Source organism: Peromyscus eremicus, chromosome 2 (assembly GCF_949786415.1).
Source record: "Peromyscus eremicus chromosome 2, PerEre_H2_v1, whole genome shotgun sequence".
NCBI classification, from domain to species: domain Eukaryota; kingdom Metazoa; phylum Chordata; class Mammalia; order Rodentia; family Cricetidae; genus Peromyscus; species Peromyscus eremicus.
In genome coordinates, this window is record NC_081417.1 from 117,333,635 (window position 1) to 117,358,424 (window position 24,790).

At 41.7% G+C, this 24,790-nt stretch overlaps 1 protein-coding gene across 1 annotated transcript in view; it reads left to right on the plus strand.

Moving 5' to 3' along the window:
* The window catches only part of Sgip1 (SH3GL interacting endocytic adaptor 1), a 205,400-nt gene that overhangs the window by 170,065 nt on the left and 10,545 nt on the right, over positions 1-24,790 (plus strand). Inside the window, exons 18-19 of the mRNA XM_059254587.1 lie at positions 647-706; positions 21,944-22,055. Of these exons, the coding sequence (XP_059110570.1) occupies positions 647-706; positions 21,944-22,055 (172 nt within the window). The remainder of the gene's footprint in view (positions 1-646; positions 707-21,943; positions 22,056-24,790) is intronic.

The window sequence follows — 24,790 nt, forward strand, 5'->3', positions numbered from 1 at the left end:
GTAAATAAGTACTCAGAATCTGTTGACCGTTTTCTAATTTAAAAACCTGCGGAAGCGCCATTAGAAATCTTTCTTCTCCTCTTTGGTACAGAAGTAAAGGGTGTGTTGTGGACTGGATGCCTAAGGCGACTCCAGCAGAGGGATGGGAGATCTTTGACATCGTCTGTGAACTTTTAAATTGATATGCAACGCTGTTGTCGTTGAAAGCTAAGCGAATGTTGCATATAAACCTCAACTCCAAGTTGTGCCGACAAGCAAGGGGATGATATTGAAGACAAAAAGGATACAGCAATTGCTGAATGACAGTTTTGCCCAATTAATGCAGTTAAAATATGCTAACACCCCTGCATGGCCAGGAAGACATCTGCTCCCGTGCATACAAGTGCCTAGCCTCAAGCTACCTACACGCGTGTCCATCCCTTCAGTCTCCATGGCTTTGATTTTGCCTTGTTTGCTCAAAGAAAACAAAAACAAAACAAAAACCTCTAGACTAGCAGCCTTCCCTTTTTCCTGCACGCTAGTGGCATGCAGAGCCTCCACCCTCCCCCCGTAGTGAGATTAATTACCTGCTCTGTAACTCACATCGTGTCCTTCTCTCTCCCTTTCCTTAACCTTCCCCATCCCGCTTCAACTCCTGGCCAAACAGAGAATGAGCAGCCTTCCCTCGTTTGGTTTGACAGAGGAAAGTTTTATTTGACTTTTGAAGGTAAGTAGTGCATAGCATACCAGATTCTAATTTCTAGTCTCCTCTCCTTCGTTTGTTTTTAATTCTCATTGACAAATCCCCAGTTGTCCTCAAAATTCTGGTCTTGCTTTTCTCCATTGAAAATGCTATGGCTACTTGAAAAGCATCGAGTGCTAAAGAAAGCATTTCATGAATTTGGTTTGTATGTGTTCCTCAACCTTTCCCATTGAACAGACTAAAGCTGATTTGCAGTTAACACTGGTCACTTAACAAACGGTGGCCAGTTAAAAGCAGAACAAAAATGGAACTTTCTTTGGCTAAGGAACTTGACTCTGTCAACCAGGCTCTTGCCTAATCCTTTTCCAAGTGTGTGTGGCAAACTTGGGCACGTTTGGGCTTGGGATACATTTGGCCTGATTTGGAAAAGCTGACATGCCAGGTAGAGAATCCAGTCCTGTAAACTGTAAGTGTGTGTGCCCGCGTGTGTGAAGGCTCCGTAGGGGATCAGAGAAGCAGGAGAAGCATAGGGAGCATTAGGGGGAGGGCCGGTCCGCATCCCCATTGCTGTAACTGTAATGACCACAGGAAAGTGGGCAACTCCTGTTGAACTTGCCATTCCAGAAGACTAAGAGAAACACTTAAAAATACCAGATTTCTAAGCCCGATGTCTGACCACGTCTTAGACTCTCTGTTCAGGGTTAGCACTCTTCTGTTCTGTGTTTGACTTCTAACTCATCTTCACAGGAGGCACATTTGATTAAATGACCCACTTAAACTACCTGTGGTGGGGGGGAATTAAATACTTTACCTAATTAATCAGCCATTTTATGCATAAAGATTTGTCATCATATAAGGTCCTACATTGTATAATTTTAAATAGTGAAATTTATTTCAGGGTCAAAAGCTGATAAAATATATTTTTTTCTCCCTATCCTTAAATATCAATACTGAACTTGTCTTTGTGTTCCATGACAACAGGAACTTGAGTGTGTGTTTTAAAAATCAGAATGGCTGAAATATATGAACAGTATGAAATAAACCCGCAAATTCACCCAACAGTGAATTTTTCTTAAAAGACAGAAGCCCTTAACACTTGACAGGTGAGGGAAACATGGTCTGACCTCAACCCTCTCTGATGTTCATGCCGGTGTGTGCTCACATGTGTATGGGTGTGCTTGTGGATGTAGAGGCCAAATGGCCTGAAGCCAAAAACAGGTTCGAGGTGATTTTCCTGAGAGGATGCCTTTTTCCCATGGGACTTTATCTCCTGAGGGCATTAGTTTTGTAGTAAGAAATATACCAAGCCCACAAACTTTTGACCTCCAAAATTTTCTAATCAGCTGAAATTAAAGGGTCCAGGTGAGAATGCTGGGCCATCTCACTCCTGCAATCCCAGCATGCCGAGCCTGATGCACTTGAAGCCAGTCAGGGCAAGTAGCAAGCTCCATGCTGGAGAGACCCTGTCCAAAACCATCCAGACAAAACATATCCAGGCACCTTCTTACTTCTTACTGGGTACATCAGTAAAGCAGTGGAAGCAGCTGCTTCAGGATGGGTTGGAAGTCCTAAAGCACAGCGCAGACCTGTACCTGCCGAGCAAGGCTCTAACTCTGGTTCATCTCAGCCAGTAGCAGAGTCTGCACTCAGCTTTGAAAGTCAGGAAATTAACTAACGGGACAGAGCATCATATGTAGAGATCAGTCTGAGGTGTTTTCACCTAGGGAAACCTGAAAAGACTGCAAAAACTATTCTCTGTTGTCATGATGAAATGATATAGAAATGGCTACATTGTATAACATCTTGAGAATATGGCCTAACCTCAACATTTATGCTCCAAATGGACAGATATTCAACAGAATTGGCATTTTGACAGAGTCCCTAGGACACTCATGTTATTCACATGTATTCTTACTAACTGTACTTTCTTTCAATGCTTCATCCAGAGAGTAAAGAACATGAAGGTTCTCATGTCAAAATCTTCACTTGTTCAAAGAAGCTTTTCATTTATTTACTAACTTCTAAATAATTTTTTTGTACTGTTTAAAACGTCATTGTTCATTATCTGTTCTTAATAATGACTAGGACCTTATAGTCACTCAGTCAACGTTTGAGTCATTGACCAGTCCATCAAGTAGCTAATGAACCAGTGAGTTTAGTTTGAAATGACATGAAGTAGCTCACACTTGCTAACAAATAGGGTAAAAAGCCTTAGACCAGGGTTCTAAAGTACAAGGGTCCCAATGCTTCTAAAAATACCTTTTATAAATATTTTACTGAAAAATTTAATATATTTTTACATTGGGCTTATAAAGAAAATGATTCAAATGCTATTGAGTTTTTTTCCTTTTTTGGAACATGGTTTCTCTTTTTCTCTCTGGTGACTTTTTAAATCAACCAAAAAGAGAATCCTGGGGCTGGGAATAGGACTCAGTTGGTAAAGACTTATCACACAAGTATGAGGACCTAGCACCACCCTACAAACCCAAGCACCACAATTCACACTGTAATCCCCGCACTGCGGTGGTGGAAACAGGAGGATCCAAGGACTCACTGGCCAGCCAGTCTAGGCAAATGGTGAGCTCCAGGTTTAGAAGAGACCCTACCTCAAAAGTAAGGTGCAGAGCACCTGAGGAAGAGACCCACCATTGACCACTGGCCTTTACATCCACAAGCATACCCGTACACGTGTGGGTACACATACCTGCATGAACACTCACATGCACATGAGTACACACACACACACACACACACACACACACACACACACACACACACGAAGGATATCTGCCTTCAGCCATCAAGTATTCTGAAGTAGAAGGGAATGATATTTCTGTGACAAATCACTGTGCCTAGTAGTTGTTTCAATCCTGTAGTGCCTTTTAATGTTAAGATGTTTCCAAAAACATATTGCCACTCTCCTTGAATGTTTTTTTAACTATAAAATCATTTTGCATCTGGTGGTGAAAATCAAACAGCAAAAACCCTTGCCACCGTGAGTTTCCTTGTGTCTCAGACCATCTCGGTCGCCTGTGTCACACTCTCCTCTGTGACCCTGCACGCTGCGCCTATTCCTGTAGGCATGGCATCTTTAGCACACCTTCCCTACATCTTCAGACTCTCTGCTGAACTCACACTCATTTCCCTAACTGAACCCCAGCTCTCTCGAAACCAACATTTCTCAGAAACAGTCTCAACAGAGTGTTCTTCACTTTCCTGTGGCCATGGGCCATGTGAGTAGCAGCAGCTTTGAGTTCTCCCAGCTCTGCTTTGTCTGTCAAACCTCCGGACTGTAAACAGCGGTCATCGCTCATCTCTCTGATTGCCCCACTGGCTTCCCTTCTTATTGCCAGTGACCGCTCACCTCCAGCCCTCCCTCTGCATTCATCTGTAGACTTGAAGTAACTTCCTTTCAACCATGTTCACTTTCAAGCATCATCCCTAACAGGTTCTGTGGGGACGACTCATCCAACACATGCTCTCCAGGGCCTCTCAGGCTACCTCAGCCCCAACTCGTTTCCTCCATTCAACTCAGCATCAGTACCATGGAGACAGTGCCTACAGACAGGGTTCAGTTTAGCTATTTCATAACGAAAACATGCCATGCATCTTAAATTCTAGAAACTGTTGAGTGATGATTCTCTCATTCAGCAACATCTATTGAATACTTAATGCATGCAGGCACTGTGCTGACTACTTCACATTAGCAAAGAAAACAAAAACATCCCTGTTACCACAGAGCTTACACTCTAGCATGCAGGATTAAAAACAGGGAAATAAGTAGTTGATATAGTACGGAGGTGGTGATGAGTTCTATAAGAAAAATGAAACATGGTGGAGGCTGGGACACATTGGGAGAAGCGAGGCAGTAAATAGTTAATACAGTAACACCTGGGCACTCACTGTGTGTAAAGCACTTCTGTGTTCTCATTTCAATGACACAAGTCACTGCTGAAGAAAATGAGATCTGAGTAACAGCTTTCCAGAGCCTCATAGCCAGGCAGAGCAGGGCTTGAAAACCTTGTGGGAGATACCCTGCCCCATCCCTCAGCCCACCCTCCACACAGTCCCATCTTCAGGGCAGTTTTCTCTCACCCCCAGCCCTCCAACACGGTCATTCCCAGACACAATGTCTGAGTCTCATTGAAACCTCCTCTCCCACCCTTCCCGCTCTGACTCCACCCACCAGCCCAGTCATCCATCCAGGTTCTTTTCTATATCCTGATTAGACCTCAGAGGGTAAACATATGTTTCTGGAAGGACCTTAGTCATCTCTGGAATAAAAGACTTTCTTTTGTCTCTGGACTAGTGTTGACTCTGTGACAAGGCATTCTAAATGTCTGACCAATCATTGTATGCAGGCTTGTTAATGTCCCTAATTGATCACTGGTAAGTCATGATCACATGTAGAAAACACTCCCCCCTCCCTTCCCCCTCTCTTTCTAGGGATTGAACCTATAGCTTCACACCCACTAGGCAAGTGCTCTGTCACTGAGCTACACCCCAACCTAACTCACTTTTATTTACCCTGATTTTTAATTAAAAAAAAAAACCTGTATGAGTTTGGAAAGGCTAATTAACTCACTTGGAAGTCATTAAAGAAAGGAAAATTGAAAGGTGTGGACAGTTTCCTGGGAAGCAGTTGCCTTGCTAAATTCCTAGTGTTCTTTAGGTAGGAGCGGCCCTCTGATTGTACCACTTAACTCAGGTCCTTTTCTATCAATAACACATTAAGATTAATGAGTACTTACTCTGAAAAACTCACAGTATCAAGCTATCAGGATGGCGAAACAAAGCAGGAACATAAAAAGCAGCAATTCAAGTCAGTCTTCATTTAAAATAAAAGCGTAATCCTTGCCCTTCTGAGATTGTGTGCGTTGACTGTGGTGTGTATGAATGGCACAATCCTCTCAATTAATAATGGGAGCTCACGAAGCATTTGTTTCTTTGTTTTAACATACTAAATCTGTTTAAAAGATTAAAGTGCAATTGAAATCTGCAAATGCGCTACCAGGGAAATGCGCAGAGGAATTAGTTCCCATTTTCTCTTCATAGTAAACTAGTTGCCTAGCTCTGGAAAGCCCTCAGAATGAGAATGTGGATGTCTGCTTGGTTTCAGCTCTTTGAAGACATCACCCTACCTCACTCGTGTTTACTGTAACACAGACATGCTGCAGACAAGATGAATGGTCAGCAGAGTGTGTCCTAGTCATCTTGTTTGAACAAGATGTCTCAGGCAAATGTATATGAGGGCTCCTAGGCAGGACATGAGTCTCCAGAACTCATGTCAGAATCTCTCTGATTAAATAGTTATGGAAAAGCTTAATGAGTGGTAGCTTCTGTACCAGGCAGGGCATAATAGTGAATTATTTATCATTATCATCATCATCATCATCTCCAGGTACTGTTTACTATCTTTGCCAGTAATGGGGCTGCAAGATTTCGTGGATTACCCCATATCACAGTTCACTTCTGAGCTAGCATTCCAATACCACAGCTCAGGCTGATCACGCCACCATCTATAGTGGTACTCCTACTATTCACATCTCCAACAGTGATCAGAGGTGCAGGAATTTGGGTAACTTCTTCAAGATAGCACAAAGTCAGGAATTAAATCCTTTCATAGAGAATTATTGGGAAGTCATAAAAGTGATGTTGTGCCCCGCAAGACCTCCCGATCTTGAAGATTTAATGTCCCTTAGTCTTTGTCTTATAAACTTCAAAATGCAAAGAATGACAGTCAGGATAATTAGGAAAATTAAATAAAATCAACTCTCTTTTGTTTATTAAAGTACTATATCACCTGGAAAAATTATTAATTATTCAGACTTTGAGATTACATTCAAACTGGAGAAGTGACCAAATTCTGGTATCTTTCTTCTCTCTAATATGATCTGTTAGCTCTGTGGTGGTAGCTAAGCCAGGATCTTCTTGGGTCTCCATCAGACTCAGTCCTGTGGTCTATTTTCCTCCCTTTAGGACCATGATGGTCCCAAGTACAGGTCCCTGAACTGTGTCAGGCTCAAAAGAAACTGAGCACAATCCTGCAGATTGGAAATATGCCCAAAGCAAAGGAGGCCTTCTACTTTTGAACACTGAAACTTTTATCCCTCCAAAAGGAGATGAACCTCGAGTGTGCGTTATACTTGCCTGGGTGCAGAAGTAAACTGTAGAACTGGAAGATCACAAAGCCATCAGCCCTAGAAGAAGGATTACTTCATGGAGACAACTCTGAAACCTGAAGCTTGAGTTAAACACTTCCCTGGGGCAGGAAGAAGGAAACAGCCCATGATTAACTGATCAAAAAAGCTAAAGATTAACTAACTTGTTCCTTCCCTCTGTGGGTCCAACTTTTCCATGGCTCCTCTTGGATATAACTCCTTGTGTTGGAATTAATGACGATCAAGCAAAATGGTGTCTGCCTTCTAGAAATGAACAAACAACAGGAATTCTCATAAGGCTTGCTATAGCGTATGCATGGGAGAGTTGCAAAACTCTGAAACATCACAGGGGCACAGGGGTTAGCTGAGAAGAATCTGGGATGTCTTCTTGGAGGAAAATGGACTTGCCTCAGCTGACATTAAGAACCAGAATTCAGGAAGCTAAATGTTATAGTTTGAAAGAGTAACTTGAGCAAAAGCGGGATGAGGAATACCTTGCTTGTACTCAGCGATAATAAACCCGGGGCAAGTGAGGAATGTTTGAGGAGATTGGTCAAGTAACTCAAGATCGTATTCTAAAGTGCATCACGTGCTTGGAGGAGGAATTTGAAATGCAATCCCTGTGCATGGTGAATTGTAAGGACTTTTTGAGGGAGGGGTGGTCTGAGTATCTTTGATATTTAGACAGAATCAGGGAGAAGTTAGGTAGACAGTCCAGGAAACAGGAATGGACCAACTTGACACTACTGTCAAGTCTCAAAAACACCATTTAAGCAGCAACATTCTGTACCTAATAGGATGGGGCAAAGGAGGGAAGGCTGACTCCACCTTCAACAAACATAAGAAGCCGTCTAAGGAGCCATTGACAGCCACACCCCCAGCCCTGCACAGTCTCATTTCATTTGTTCTCAGAAGCTAAGCAGGGTCCCGCCTGTTTGATACTTGGATGGGAGACCTAGGGAGAAGTCTGTTGTTAATCAGGAGGAAGAAATCTCCAATGGTGATGAGATCAGGAAGAAGGACTGAGGTTCCTGTGCCACATCCATTGAGATTAAGTCAAAGGGGAAATAGACTGTAAAACTTCAGGCAAGCCGGGCAGTAATGGCACACACCTTTCTTTAATCCCAGCACTCAGGAGGCAGAGGCAGGAAGATCTCTGTGAGTTCGAGGCTAGCCTGGTCTACAGAGTGAGTTCCAGGACAGGCTCCAAAGCTACACAGAGAAAGGCTGTCTCGAGACCCCCACCCCAAAAAAAATCCTGGCGCAGTCTGCTGAGAGTTAAGAGCCCTGCATCCAGAGATGGGAACGTTTAACCTTGGGGTATGCCTGCACTCGGCAGCCACAAGAAAAGTTACTCCATTGCGTTTTTTGGTTTTTGTTTTTTTGTTTTTTGTTTTTTTTCCGAGACAGGGTTTCTCTGTGTAGCTTTGCGCCTTTTCCTGGAACTCACTTGGTAGCCCAGGCTGGCCTCGAACTCACAGAGATCCACCTGGCTCTGCCTCCCGAGTGCTGGGATTAAAGGCGTGCGCCACCGCCGCCCGGCGCGGTTTTTTTTTTTTTTTTTTTAAGAAAAAAAAAATTTATTCATTTTGCATACCAAAGACCCTCCTCTTCCCTCCTCCCCCTTCCCAGCATCCCCCTCCTAATCCACCCCTCTGTTCCCTCCTACAAGAAATTAAGGCCTCCCATGATGAGAAAACCTACAGAGACAACCAAACCAAACTAGTGGGAACTCATGAAATTTAGATCAACAGCTGTCGAGCCTGCATGGGACTGGACTAGGCCCTCTGCATAGCTTTTTTGTTTTTTTTTTAATCAGTGATTAATTGTGAATGGGCCATTCAATGACTCTGTCTTTGTAGAAACTATCAAATGGCCTAGATGCCTTGCTGTCTTCTCTGCTGTTTGTTCACACCTGTGACATTCTAAGTGCAACAACCTGAACCACTGGAAAGGAAAACTGCAGAAGATAAACACATGGCTGCAAATACAAGTTAACACGGGCATTGTGGGCTGTCCGTCGATGCCTTCAGCACTCTCTTGAGTGTGTATCCTTTTCTGTTATATCATACTACCTACTTCTGCTTCTTCTCCCTTCTGACTCTCACCCATGGAAACTCCCAGATTTGCGTGTGACCAAAGGAATGTTTGTATTTGTTTGCCCACATCAAATAAAAATGAAATGATTCACAGAAACTCTAAAAATAATTGCGTATTATGTGTTTCTTTCTTTATTGTAAAGAGTTATTTTTATATGATACTCATTTTTCTTTTCCATATAGCAGGAACTCTTGAGCAAAAAAAAAAAAGTTAAGCTCACTATCTACCTCATAATAATCTTAGGAATATATAAATCATATTGAAGGAATTGGCTGTTCAAATAGGTTGTCAATGTTACAGGGTTTGACTAACATGGTCCTTAAGATAGATTCAGATATAAATGCCTCAAGCTTGCTCACAATTGTATCTGTGGAAGGAGACTGGATTCTCTCCGATGTTTTGTGTAGGTTCTCAAAGTTAATTATAATGGATGTGTATGCGCTAAGATTTGTCATGTTTTATAACTGTAATAGTGAGGGATCTGGTAGGGAAAACAATGATCAAATTGGTAGCACTTGGCTTTTGTACTTTGCATTTGTTATCAGCATGATGACCACGGTGCTCATTCAGTCAATGATTATTTGCTGAGTGCCTGCGATGTGCCCAGGTACGCAAAAGCTAGTGGGACACAGCAGTCAGTAAGAAAAGCACGTCCTTGCCTTTGTGATGCACACAAGTCGGACATCAAATGGAGGACGGTGGCACTGACATGGGAAGAATATTGTTATTAAGGAGATAGAGAGTTTCGGAGGCCTCCACCCATGTCCCAGCCTGTCTCCTCCACTAACCTAAGAGGGCAGTGGAGGGATAGGAGTGATTGAAATCTAGGTAATCATCACTGAATACTATTAATTGTTGCTGTATTAGCATTCTGATATATAGTCGTATGCCATATGTGAATGTTACTGTAACTAGACGTGGCTTTATCCTAGATATTAGAAAGGAAAACCCCATTAATTTATATCAGTGTACTCAGTAATACATATTTACATATGCATATATACAATTACATATGTAGGGAAGAAGTGGAGTAGATGTGTTTCATATCTGAAAGAGGGGTGTGTGTGTGTGGTGTGTGTGTGTGTGTGTGTGTGTGTGTGTGTGTGTGTGTGTGTGTGTTCTGTTTAGGCTCTGTAATAACCCTTCAGGGTTAGAGCTACCGCCTCAGCATGATGTGTTATAACCTAAGTCTCGCATTCCTTCTCTGGAAACTGAATAATAATGGCACCTTTTTTATGACACTAGTCAGGATGAAAGTCCAGCCATGGGTTCACTGTGAATGCAAAACATTCACTAAATACTGGTTTTTACTACCATTCTCCAATCTCACATGTCCCATGTGACAGGGCTGTCTCTGTGTCAACCTTGCTTGCTCTCAAGAAGTTTCTAGCATTTCAGTCTTCTACATAAATCATCCCACAACATGATCTGCTATGAGTTGCTACCTGGCTTCCCTTCCCATGGACAACAGCATGGTTTTTTTTCTTTCTTATACATAATGTCACCTCCCTCTGCATCTACCTCTCCCAGAACCAGTCCTTAAAGCTGACTTGAGACTAATAGTCTAGCTGGTGGTGTACTCCTGTGTTAAAGTACTGGGAGACATGCAGGAAAACTGCTTGAATCTTGTTCATTTGTAAATCACGGCTTTTAGCAGATTTGATGAGTAATTACAAACCTCTCCAAAAGAAAATGGAAGGTAAGAAATCTGAGGAAACCACTTCACTATTTGATGGACCTGAGCCTGCTTCAGACAATGGCTGGCCAATAGTAGCTTTTATTTTTGCCATGAGTCTTTTAGGAAGGATCAGCACAGTTTTAGGTTGCATATTTCTATAATAAAATGGTCTTTTAAATGCTGGGTGTGTGCCTCAGCAGTTGACTGCATGCCCAGCATGTAGAAGGCACAGCACTACAAAAGAAAAAGGGAGAAAACCCTTCTTTATGGACCTCTAGCTACCCCAAGAAAGAGAAGTGATAGAAATAAAAAATGGAGAAGGTTTACCAGTGACACAAAGAGATGTAGATACTCAGGAGAAACTCCCCTTTCAAATCCTTTCATGTATCTGGGTTTTAAATATATTTAATTAGCATTACCTCCAAACCAACCTCAGATTGTTGGATATGAAAGGTCCTTACACAGAGTAAAGTAAAACACAAATGTAATTATTCCTTATAATAATTATTAACACAGATATTCTAAAATGTGGAAAAGACAATAAAACCACCAGGCATGTACTAACAATTGTGCATTCATCGCTTCGTTGTGTCCAGGATTTCTTTGGCATTCTCAGCATAAGGCCTTCTAAGTCATTGCTGTTAGGATTTCATCAATGATTTTGCCACCATGCAGGTGGCAGTCATTTCTGCATAGACTGTCAGCAGATGGGGCACGGGGTGGAATTGTTTTACTCTTCTGCTGTTCTGCGTAGGAGTCACCAGGACACGGGAAACACAGAAGGAGAGGGGCTGCTATTCTTGTTGGCAGGCAGTCGTGACACAGGTACCATATGTCCTCACAGTTAACGTTTCTTCGTCTGATGTTCAGCATGATGATGACAAGCTTCTGTTTCCCCTAAGTGCTGAGGGAGAAGCTTGAAAAACGCCGCTGATAAAGCACAAAGGTTACTCTGGGGAAGTCTGGCAGGGAGCAGGGCAGGGGTCATCTTTGAAGGATGTTCTGGTGAAGCTGTGTTGTTCTTGAGAGGCCAGGAAGAAAAGCTGTTAGCAGTGATTCCTCCCATCCATAGTCTTTGCTTTTTCTGAGCTAACTCACAACTTATCACCAATGAAACTGGCCATTCAGACAGTAGACTTTCAGGAAGTCCATCAGTTCCGGGCAGCTCTCTTCCTCTGTCTCCCTTTGCATGTGTCAGTCCCAATGGGAAAACACCTTTCAACGGTGCTCAAAATTGCCAGCATCCATTTTTGAACTGTAAGGAACCATGCAAGAAATAAAAATTAGAAATGTAGAAATCTCTGTAAAATTCCCAAATTATTCCTATTGTGTTTATACTATTTCTCATGGGCATTATAGAAAACTTGGGGAAACAAACACATGAGAAAAGTAAAATAATCTGTAATCTATTAACCACAGTGACCATTATCATTTTGCTATAGCTCAGTTCTGGTACTTCCCGTGTGACTATGACACTGTGCACCCTCTGGCCCATTATAAAGCACTTGAAAATAGCTCACAATTTGCTTTCTTGACTCAAACACTTTACTTGTAAAAATTAAAAGATATCAAAAACCACAAACTAAAAATTTTACCCAAAATCACACTTTTCAGAGATTGATACAGATAACATTTTTAAAATCTCGTTGAAAACTCTTGAAGAAACACCTCTCTGTACACACACACACACACACACACACACACACACACACACACACAAGTGCTTCATTTGCTTGATCCCACAAAGCCATCTAATGGAACACGCTCCACTGGTTTAACAGATTTTGAGATGCAAAATAAGCTTAAATATAGACAAGGATTTGTTTACTAGCTGATGATGGCAGACAATAACCAAGCCACTGTCTTCTACATACCCATCAGAAATCAAATCTAAGCTTCAGAGGTTTGAATCATGACTGGCATCAACAATTTGTTATTAACAGTAATGTGGTTTTGTTAAACATATTTATAATCTTGACTTTGTACAGTTTTTTTTTGCATTGATAGCTCAATTTTACTATATGTAAAAACTCCAGCATTTTGTCTGCACTTATTTTTCCAAGTTTATTTCTAAGTTTCTGAAAACAAACAGCTTCCCTGAAAACCAGCCAGAAGTTTTTGAAAGTTAGTGTTTTAATACCTGAGTATCATTCCATAATGTGTATCAGTCAGCCTATTTATCCTAGCTTTCAAAATTATGGGATTTAAATCCCAAAGAAGGTGCATAGCCACACCTATGAGCCAGTCTTCTGCATAAATTAATTTTTCACACTCTTACTACATCAAAGCAGAGCTTTTTTTTTTTTTCTTTTCCAAGCATTTTTAAGGAAAATAAAGTTCCAACATAGTAAAATTCAGTCAGACACATGAAGGGAAGTTGATTTTAGTAACTCAGCTGAAGAGACTGAGAGGAACTGATGACTTCCATGTGTGGTTACATCCCCAGTTACAGCAAAAACTGGGGACAAGTGTTCTGTGGGAAGGTCCCGCTTTTCTTTTGGTATCAGTTACATGATGTGTCTTGTCAAAATGTTTCCAGGGGTATGTTTTTGATACTGAGGGAAATATTACTTAGATTTCAACCAAGCTGAATACACAATAGCTCTGTAAACCTCACAGAAGCCTTTAAACTGGCTACATTTAGTGACTACATCATGTATGCATACATATAAATCTAACCCTTTTCCCTTCAAATGGTAACACTTCATTACTATATATATATATATATATATATATATATATATATATATATATATATACACACACACACACACCGTATTATTTTAAAAGAGTAAACACAAAGTAACTAGGCCAAATCTACCACCATATTTTAGGAGAAAATGTAACTCACATCAGAACACAGATAGGGCTCCTCCTATGAAGACCTAGGTATGGCTTCCACTGTGGTGGTCTTAAACCACTTCTGAATGGAGGCAAGAAATGTCATTAAATAGCTCAATAAAATTCTTGATTTTTAACTTTCCTTTGATATTTGATTTTAAAAAAAAGCTATCACATTTTATGACAGAGTTTAAGTTAGCTTTTTACTTAAAAGGAGCATTACAGTCTGGTTTGTGAAGCACATCCCTTTCCCAGGCTTGGCTTATTCCATAGCGTCTTCCGAGTTTCCATTTGCTATTGATCCCTCACCCCTCAGGACTTAGCCCAGAGCAGTCCTGCTCATTGCATGTTATGAAAAAGCCCATAAGTGGTCCTCTTGTGGGACTCCTAACAGTGGGGACAGGTGCTGACTCCAACTCTTTTACTAGCCTTTGGAACCCTACCCCTCACAGTGGGTCACCCTGCCCAGCCTTGATACATGGGGAGGTGCTTAGTCTTACTGCAACTGATATGCCATGCTTTGTTGAGACTCATGGGAGTCCTGTCCTTTCATGGGTGGAGATGGAGGAGGAGGGGACTGGAGGGGAAATGGGAGTGGTGGGGAATGATGGGGGAGAGGGTGGGAGGGAAAGATGGGGGGAGGCTGTGGCCGGGATATAAAATAAAAAGATGAATTTTTTTAAAAAAAAGGGGGGGGGAAACAGAACGAAAATCCCATTAGTCTTCCAAGTCACATACACACACACACACACACACACACACACACACACACACACACACCCTGTCATTCTCTTGGTGTCTTTCTTCCATTCTGGAGAAACCATGAAATAATCTAACTGAACAAATTCTGATGTCATCCCCCTGCTGTGTCTCCAGCAATATACATAACCACTTTAATGGTTCCATGGTCTATAATGTACTGTCCTTTATTAATGTCTGTTTAGGTTGCTGCCTTTATGCAGCATTGTGCACTCAGTGGCTTTAAATCTCATGTACATATCTTCTCCGGTTAGGCACTGAGTCTTTCTGCTTCTTCCCTAGGCTGGGCCATTCCCTGCTTTCTCCTAGCTAGGTATAAGGGTCATTTGCCTCCAACCTGAAGCAGGCCTGCTCGAATGACTAGTTATTATTGTTCTTTCCCCTGGTACCCAGGAACTGCTACTAACTGGCCACAGCTGGCCCTTCTAGGGGTACTACAGATGTGACATCAAAGGCTACATCCAATGCCTTCCTAATCTGATTTAAGTGTTCATGGTATGATTGAAGAAAGTCAAGACATCCAGGCAGGTCTGCCTCCCAGCTCTGCCCTTTTTCCTTGCTGGATGTCTATCCTGTCACCACATGATGTAGAATCTGTTTTATCACCTATAAAATAATGGTACTTACCCTACAAATATGTTGTCAGGATTAAGAGTAGATCATTAGCTGGCAATATAGTTTAAGAGTAGAGGGCTATCCTAACATACCAGAGGCTCTGGTTCTGATCCCCTGTACTACCTATAGTAGAGTGGGGGCCATGGCATACAGACCTGGAATCACAGACACTCCAGAGGTGGAATCTCAAAGGATGATTAATCCAAATTCATCCTCCACATCAGCCACCTTGAGGCCCACCTGGGGCTAAATTTTACACCATCTCAAAGAGTCAGTCACTATACTAAGACTGTTTACCCCTTGAAAACATATAAAAAGCATAAATTTATGTTGGCATTTGGAATTAGAAGTTATTGAAGGGCAGACATAAGAGCTACCATAACAAATATTGCACCTACCTTGTGAGCAAACAGCAATATAATGATTGCAGTATTAAATGCTTCTGTAATTCCATGCATTGCTCCATTGCAGTTTTAGTTACTATTACATTCCCCTCTACTGTAGAGTCCACAAAGGAAGGGCCATGCCTCATGTGTTCCTGTGTATCTCTCAGTCCCTAGCACAATGCCTAACAATTTCAGACATTCACACTTGTATGAAAGGTCTTGATTATTCAAATTATCTGTCTGTTCATTTTAATAAAACAAGCATGCACTCAAACAACTTTTATAGCCTATTGTGATACAAATACTACATCGAGCAACTTAAACCAAGACGCTAGGCATCTACTGATCTATGCCAAGTTAAACATGTATTCACAGAAAAGTCAAATAAAACCAATTGAGGGATGAAAGGAATCTGCAAATTCCTTTTGTACTGAAACCTCCAGACCTCCCTTGGTTTTCTCCCTAAAAATCTATTCTAATTCAAAGATTGGACCTAGAGCTCTATAATCTTAACCAGTGTTCACAATGGCCAAAACCATGGCAGCAAAAGCACAGTGCTCTTCAAGTGTGTGCCACACTAAGGACTTCAAAAGTACTGCCTCTGACGGTTAGTGCGAGTTGTTAGTATGCTGTTTTTGTTGATCCTGTTTTGAAGATGAAGAACCTGAGTCACAGAGAAATCAAATACCTTGTCCCTAGTGGAAACCCAGACTTCACACCCAGGAGCTATGACTGTGGAGCCCAGGCTTCTTCTGTTAATCTTGTGATCACTCAGCAGTTCATCTTTCAGTCACTGAGTATTTGCAAAAGGATCACGTCTGCACGCTCCTACTGAAGTCATTAGGTACTTAGTGTTTCATTTGTCTGTGTCTTCTATTTACATATTTGTGTCTCCACCTCTGTCTTGTGCACAGAGAGTCTCTGTATGTGTGACAGAGACACTCGACCCTCCAGGAAAAGGAAACTGTTTTCAGAGCACCTGTACTCTCTTAGAAAGTTATTCTCATGGTCGCGATCTCAACTATCTACAAACTACCTAACACTACAGGCTGGGAAGCTAAGGGTGCACTGTCTGCCCTGCCCCCAAGAGAAGTACAGTCAGCTGACTTCCCTATGGTCATAACACTCTTTTCTTGCAGATTTTCGGTCTTAAAAAATCTGATCCCTTGAATCATAGAACAATAGTGTTTCAGATATTTTTAAAGTTTGAAAGCTCCTCTTCACCCTCTCAGGCCATGCTTTGACTCTCTTACCACCTTTAACGTTATCCCACTTTTAGTCAGTAGTCTTTCTAAACAGACCCTGGGGTTTTATGGGAGACACAGAAGCATTCACTTATGACCAACCACACTGAGCACAACCTCCATGTGACATATCTTGGCACTCTTCGCGATTAAAAACGATTTTCATTTAGTTTGGTTATACAACTCTGTAAGAATAAATTTTTTTATCTTCAGGAAATAGTGCAAAATAAAAAGATCAATTAATATACAGATAAATTTAGATTACCACCTAGAAATGACTTAATGTTTGGAAAAGGTTTATAAGGTAGTAAATAGCTATTAGAAATGATATGTGGACCAGACTGCAATAACAAAAAATATATAAAATAGAAAATAAAATACAAAATGCTCTATTAATAGCAAAATACAAGCCTATGAAAGAATAGAGCTGTAAATCTTAGATCTTTTAAGGTAACAGGGTTCTCTGTAAATATTTATCTTATGTGTTTCTGCTTTCAAGGCTTTATTGATCAAATCCATAGGGATGTTTACAGCATCCAAGATGTGGACACAGCAAGGGCAGAAAACTGTAGGGGACAGTGAGAGGAGTCAGGAGACAGAAGGAGAGAGCCAGACTAGAGCCTTTCGTCACCTCATTCTCCAGTTCGCCCCAAGTTCTGAAGTGTTGGGTGCTCCCTCATGAGCCATACCAACAAAGATGGTGAAGCCATCATTTCTAACAATATGCATCGATATAGCCCAAACTGCCTGAGATCCTCAGAACCCAACCACAGAAAGCTAATCAACTAAATCCCTCAGTTGGTTTTATTTTTAGACATATTCATCTGTTGAGCTAGGCTTTTTCCAAAATCACAATTGTTTGACTAATTAATTTCAATATATTGTTTTGTTTCAAATTTTGAAACAGATTCAATATGTATCCAGGCTGCCCACAGCTTGCCCTCCTCTTGTTTGAGCCTCCTGGATGCTAATATTATAGATATGCACCATCACATCCGGATTGTTTGGCAATGTTTTGATCTTAATATAAATAATTTCATATTTACTTTTGCCATTTTTTTCTCAGCAGTTCCAGCTCAGTATCCCAAAACTTTAAAAAATTCTTGAGCCTGTCTCATTCAGATTACTTCCATATTGTCTTAATTGCAATAATCATCATAAAAATAGCTAATTTGGCCGGGCGGTGGTGGCGCACGCCTTTAATCCCAGCACTCGGGAGGCAGAGCCAGGCGGATCTCTGTGAGTTCGAGGCCAGCCTGGACTACCAAGTGAGTTCCAGGAAAGGTACAAAGCTACACAGAGAAACCCTGTCTTGAAAAACCAAAAAAAAAAAAAAAAAAAAAAAAAAAAAAATAGCTAATTTGGTGCTGTTACGAACCAAGCAATACTCTAAATGCTATACTTTTTTTTATCCTCAGAATGGGCCTATAAAATGGTTATGATTGTTATCATTACTACCAAAAGTAGTTTAGACAAGTATCAGAGGAAGAAGCAATCCCAGGCTGGATGCCAACTCCCATTCACCTAGTGCCAACCTCCGTTCTCCCAGCCACCACCCAGTGTCCTCGCTGAATGTCTGTTTTAATCTCTGCACTGCTACCACCTCCATTATCATCACTACCGCCCCTAATAATTCTGATAGTAAAAGCCTAGTCTGTAGACAGAGCTCTGGACCACTCAGTAGAGAGTTCTTCCTTAGCAAGCATTAACCACTGACTCATGCTCCTGCATAGTATGTCTCACGTAATTGTCAGTTCACTTTGAAAGACCATTAGCTACCTAAATCACATCACTTTATTCACAAAAATAGCATGTCTATTAAAATGTTTTACAGTTTTCAAAAATAAAGTGCCCATAATAGTCTCTTTATCTGTTAACATCTGCATTTCTCATCAATTTTATTTTCTTTTTAAGGCATGTCCTTGGGCTGGAGAGAGAGCTCAGTGGGCAAGGTGCTTGGCTACATATGCTTATGAACCTGAGTTTGGTCCTCTGTGCCCAGGTAAAAGCCAGGCATGGCTCTGTATACCTCTGTAACTCCAGCACAGATGGTGGAGGCAGGTGGACCCCAGGGGCTTGGTGCCAGATGATTTAGTGGAAACAGTGAGCTCCAGGTTCAGTGAAAAAACCCTGTCTCAGAAAATGAGGCAGAAAAGTGACTGAAGAAAAAATGCCGATGTCAACCTCTGGTCTCCACAGGCACAGACAAGACAAGTACACACACTCTCTCTCTCTCTCTCTCTCTCTCTCTCTCTCTCTCTCTCTCTCTCTCTCTCTCTCTGTCACACACACACACACACACACACACACACACACACACAGATATACCACACACATGTTTAAGACAAGTTTCCTCCTACACATTATTGTCTCCCTCATAAAATTATGCACTATAGCTAACATGACCTAAATGTGGAACCCCCTATATCAAATAGCTCACGGGTCTCTCATTTTCTAAGGAACTGTTCTAAATCTCAGTTCCAGGAACCCCCCAAAACCTCAAGAAATCGATACTTCTACTTCAGATTATATCAATATTGTATACATGTGCATTTTGCTCTGAAATATATCCAGGGATTTTCATATAGAGTCTCAAAAGAATTATTTTAGTGTCTGTTTTCACATAGAAAGTTTCTTAAAGTATTTGTGTAAAATGCATCATCACTTAATTCCCAATCATCCATTCAGTTTTGTTTTATTTTTTTCTCTCATGCCAACTTTTTAAAGCATTTGTTTAATTACTCTATTTGGTTGTAGTTTTTTTTTTCTACCTCACCAAACTCCCAAGTTCCAGTCACATGGAAGCCATGATTTTGCTGTAGTGGTAACAGCTCAGCCCCCTCTTGCTACCATCAGCTAGGGAAGCCATTGTCCTCCAGCATCTGTCGGTCACTGTATAAACATCTGAACTAATGAGGAAACAGAATTGAGCAACACTATTATAAAATCATTTCTTCTGTTTATTCTTATTTCATTATTTGTAAATGTGTCTAAACGTTGCCTTTCTTGGACCTACAGTGGGTGATGGCACATGTTCTCAGAATGGCACATGTTGGTGTAATCTTGGTCTGTTTGAGGAAGTGTAGGTTTACACAAGTAGCTCATCCCTAATTCCTTTCTTTAAAAGTCGGCAACCCCATGGTCCAAGACATGCACACTCCAGTTGACCTCAATTGTTTTCTTGCCCCAAATGGCCCTGTAATTACCCACTATGGAAACAAAATAATATTGTCCTCAGAACCTAAATTTTGAACTCACAAGTACTTAAGTATCAGTCTTAACATTTTGCATATCAGCTAGGCAAGACTGAGCAAGCTGTAGAAACTCTTTGGATATTAGTCCTGTATTGATTGGTTTACTGTTTAATATATTCAACTTAGGAGCGACAGAGATGGCTCAGTGGTTAAGAGCACCAGTTGCTCTTCCAGAAGACCCAGGTTCAATTCCCAGCACCCATGGCAGCTCACAGATGTCCGTAACTCCAGTTCAAGGGGATTTGACACCTTCACATAGATACATATGCAGGCAAAACACCAATACACATGAATAAAAATAAATATTTTTTTTTAAATTATTCAACTTAAAAGGAAGAAATGTTTATTTGGAGTCACAGTTCTTTAGGCCTGTGCTCTAGGCCTATGGTGGCGTAATATATCATGTCAGAAATGAGTACGTAATAGAGAAGGCATGTTTACCTCATGGTGACCAGAGAACAAAGAGTTATACAGGAAAGGGTTAAAGTCTCAAGATCTCCTTCAAGAGCATACCGCCAAGGACCTAAATTCCTCCCATGTGACCCCCATCTCCTAGATGTTCCAGCATCTCCTGAGCTGCCGGAGATGCCTGTAGCACATAGGTGGTCTGCCAAATGAATACCATGCTTATCACTTACATAAGGCACATAGGAAATGGGAAGTGGATAATGGTGACAGGTCTGTGCTGGTGTGAATGATAATGGTGATGGTGGTGATGCTGTTGAGTACAAGAATAGCGATAACTGCACACTGAACTCCAGGGAACGAAGACACATTTGACTCATCTTGAGCATCCTCACCATCTACACTAGGGCATGACACGTGATACTAACAAATATTCGTTAAATTAGTGACCTACAGGGGCTGGAGAGATGGCTCAGTGGTTAAGAGCACTGGCTGCTCTTCCAGATGTCCTGAGTTCAATTCCCAGCAATCACATGGTGGCTCACAACCATCTATAATAGGATCTGATGCCCTCTTCTGGCATATGGTGTACATGCAGAACATGCATACATAAAATATAAATAAATTTTTTTTAAAAAAATTGATGACCTACTACCAAGTACTAGATATTACGAGCTGAATGAAGATAGAAAAAACTGGGGGTGGAGAGTGTCAGGAACTAGAATGAGCAGGAAAGGTTATGTTGAGGAGGTAGACATAGAAAGGATGGGTTTACACCAATGCATGTAGCATATGCCAGAAGAGAGGAGGAGTAAGCATCTTTGTTTGGTAGAAAGCTGAAGCAACGAGCATGTAACATAGATACTACGTTCAGTACCATGCCTAGAAACTAATAACAAAGGCAGCAAGCTAAACTTTTTGCTTTGGTGAAGTTACATGTTGCAGCAAATCTTTGTAGTTAAATGTTTCTTGTAGACAAACCATACAGCGTGATGATAAAAATACAAGCTTTACAGGAAAGCAAATCTAGATTTGGATATTTTGTTTCACTGCTTGAATAACTGTATTATCTTAGAGAAGGCCCTTAAACTTCAGCTTTCTCTTCTGTAAAATGTGACTTTCCCTGCCTATCCCACAGGCCAAGGGGCAGGTGGGGTGAAACACCTCACGGGAGGCATGCATTGCCTCTCCTGGCACACAGCAAGTGTTCAGTGAACACAAAGAGGCTGATAGAGTCAACGATGTGAGCAGTGCATCCCTTTGTCTGTGCCAAGTCCACGTGTATGTTTTGGTAGCATTTGTTTGAGGCAAGGAGCCTGACCTTGTTGAATCTGAGAGCAACTGCGCTTTTGAAAACGGAAATAATGCAGAAAGGGGCCGTGAGCTATGTAACACCACATGACTACCTCTTCCAAATGAAAGAATGCGGGTTTCCAGTCGGAGCACTTGATTGGGTGGAATGATCTAACGGGAAATAGGAAACTAGCACTTCTCTCTATTAACCACCTGCTACACAAACTGTCATGCAAATACTGCCTCATGCTTTATGCAGAACATTTATAAACCCCTGTGACTTTGTTCTTGGCTTGGATTTTCTTCCGTAGTCAAGTAACTGAATCAATGTCAAGTGTGTTTGTCTATAAACCAGCCAAATATTTCCTTTTAAATACTTGTGCTCATGTTGAATGCACAGCTACTGTGTAATCACGTTTTTTTGGTAGTAGGCCCTCCCCCACAATCCTTTAGTGAGCTGTAGCTCCATGTACTCATGCCTTTCACATAAGCCCCAAATAAATGGAAGCATTTCATCTCCTACAGGTTCTTCCAGGGGACCCAGTCCTCTCACTATGGGAGCCCAGGACACCCTGCCAGTTGCTGCAGCATTCACAGAAACCGTCAACGCCTACTTCAAAGGAGCAGACCCAAGCAAGTAAGCCTGGGATAAGGACCCCTGTCCTCTTGAACCTGTCCTGTCTAGTGGGCTGGAGTGGAGGACACCCTAAATGTAACTATCCTACCTTCTGAGAAAGAAGTCTATGGCTCAGATGCATAAAGTCTACAAATTCTCTGAAATTAGATTGCATTTGATTTTCTAAGACAGTCTCATTATGTAGCCCTGGCTAGTCTGGAGCTGGCTATGTAGAGCAGGCTGGCTTTGAACTCATAGAGATCTACCTGCCTCTGCCTCCCATGTGCTGGCTTTAAAGACATGAACCACATCTTTTATGTGTGCAATTGTGTGTGCAATTGCCACCCCCCGGAATATATACAGCTTTCAATACTCAGTAACAAAGGGAATTCTAACTCCAAACCACTGGCAAGAAGTATTACTCTACCCTGCACACCAAACACCCACACCACACTGCTACCAAGAGTATCGTTGGTTTAATTATAGGCCTGAGGTCCATCAGTAAACAAAAGAAAACCTAAGTGAAGGATGGACTGCTCTTGGTTCTTTTTTCACTTGAAAGAACAGGGCTTAGAAAATCTTACAATCTAGGGAGAGAGGAATAAGAAGTAACAGATGTGCCTACAGAATGCATTTCAGATCTTATTAAGAGGTAAGAAGTAGATATAATTGGAGCAACACATTTTAGGTGGGAAATCACATGACCAAGTATGAGTCTTCTTTCCCCTTCAGAAACACTGTCTCAAAAAGTCTAACTCTCCTACTACTATTCTGGAAAACCAACAGAATTAGTATCTCCAGCCCCAAAGCTACCCAGACACCAGGTCTTTCGTTCTTTCTAGTTGTCATGGCTCTTTCAACAACAACCAGGCTTTATTCTAGATCCATAATAACACAGAAAAACAAACACTATGAGACTGGGGTCGATCCAGAGAGGCAGGACCTGAGAGAAAGAGAGGGAACGGTGGAGAGAGGAGAGAGGCTTATATGGAGCACATAAACACTGTCAGCTTAAGCTGATAAACACTTATTACATGCATGTTAGTCCTGTAGGCTTGTGAGAACCAAAAATGTGTACAACTGCCTATTATGTGAATTAGAAGAACCACTCACCACTGGCTAATCAATGCTTTGAACACTGAGGCTGATAAAACTGAGAAAAACAGAAGCATATGTACTTAAAAAATGAATAGGAATGTGGAGAGAACACATACACTATGGTGGAAAATCATGGGAGAACCACACAGTGTTTCCTCTTCTGCTTGCTTCCTGACTGGCTTTAAATTCATTCACTCACTAATGTATTCAGAGATGTAATTGGTCTTCCCAGCTTCCACTTTGGCACCTCTGAAGTCCATCCCCATCATAGCACATCACCCCCATGCTCTGAAGTCTCATCTGTTCACTTTCCAGGGATCCGTGAGGTCCTAGGTGCTCTGTGCTCTGTTGGTGGAGATCGTCCAGCCACTCCGCCGGTTGCCCTTCTGTGATCTAGTCTGGCTTGCTCCCTCCTTCCTTGTCTGTGCCCCTCCTCTTCAATGCTCTCTGCTTAAGCCACATTAGCCTAAAGCTGTTTCTCTTTTATGCCCGTTCTCTCTCTCTCTCTCTCTCTCTCTCTCTCTCTCTCTCTCTCTCTCTCTCTCTCTCTCTCTCTCTCTCTCGACATTTTCATCCATGGATCTGAGCAGTTGTCCCCTCACTTTGGTTCTTCAACTTCTCATCCAGCCTGTAGAAAGCAGCACTCCTCCCCATCCCCCCTCCCCAACCTCCCTACCTCACTTCCTCCTCCTCCATAGCCTTCTCTGACCCCTCACACATAACTTTTTTCCTATTGTCCATTGTCTGTCTCTCCCTGTCCACTGGAATGGCAGCCCCAACAGCTGGATTTTGACTCTGTTCTCCACTGTTGTGTCTTCAGCACCAAAACAAGGCTAGAAGTGCTCAGGTTGTAGTTGTTAAATGACTCAAGTTGACTCCCTCATCTGAGTGCTACAGAAGGGTTACTCTGCACCAACCATTGTGCTAGGCAGGAGGTACACAGGTGGAGACATCTAGGATGGGAGATAATATTTGTATGTGAAAATAATCCAGAGTGGGATGGAAAAGGTGTAAACACGATGCGGTGGAAGACTTAATATTTTGACCACATAATTTTCTAAAAAAAGAAAAAAAAATCTGTCCATATGTCCAACCTAGAAAAAGGGCAAAGGAAGGAGGCTGAACGATGAGGATATAGTAAGGCAGGCTTCAGAAAGGGTCCTTTGAACAGAGTGGTATAATGGGGGAAAGATTTTTCACAGTGTAGAAGCCCAAGTAGGTTGATTAATTAAGCAGCTCAAGCTCCTGCATGCAGAGCACGCTCATGAGAAAGGCTGTGTGCCGGTGTCAACATCACAGCACAGTGGAATGGGAGAGATGCTCTTCTCCTGCCCTCCCCAAATTCAGATTCACACAGCTCCTGACTAGAACTGGCTGCAAATTCTGTAGCCCAGCTAGAGAATTCATTGCTGCCTGTGGCAAGAGGGAGGACCCAATTTGTGAGTCACGGGCCACCAGACTTGAAAATTTCTTCATTCTTTGTAAACGCTTCATTTGTGATTGATTTCTAATTCCATTTCACATTAAGTTTTTATATTCCAGACTAATATTACACATTGACATTCACATCAAATGCTGATAGGAACAGTCATTAAGGTCAAAGATATTTTCCTAAAGAAAAAAAAAAACCACATCAAAGAAACATGGAACTTAGTAAT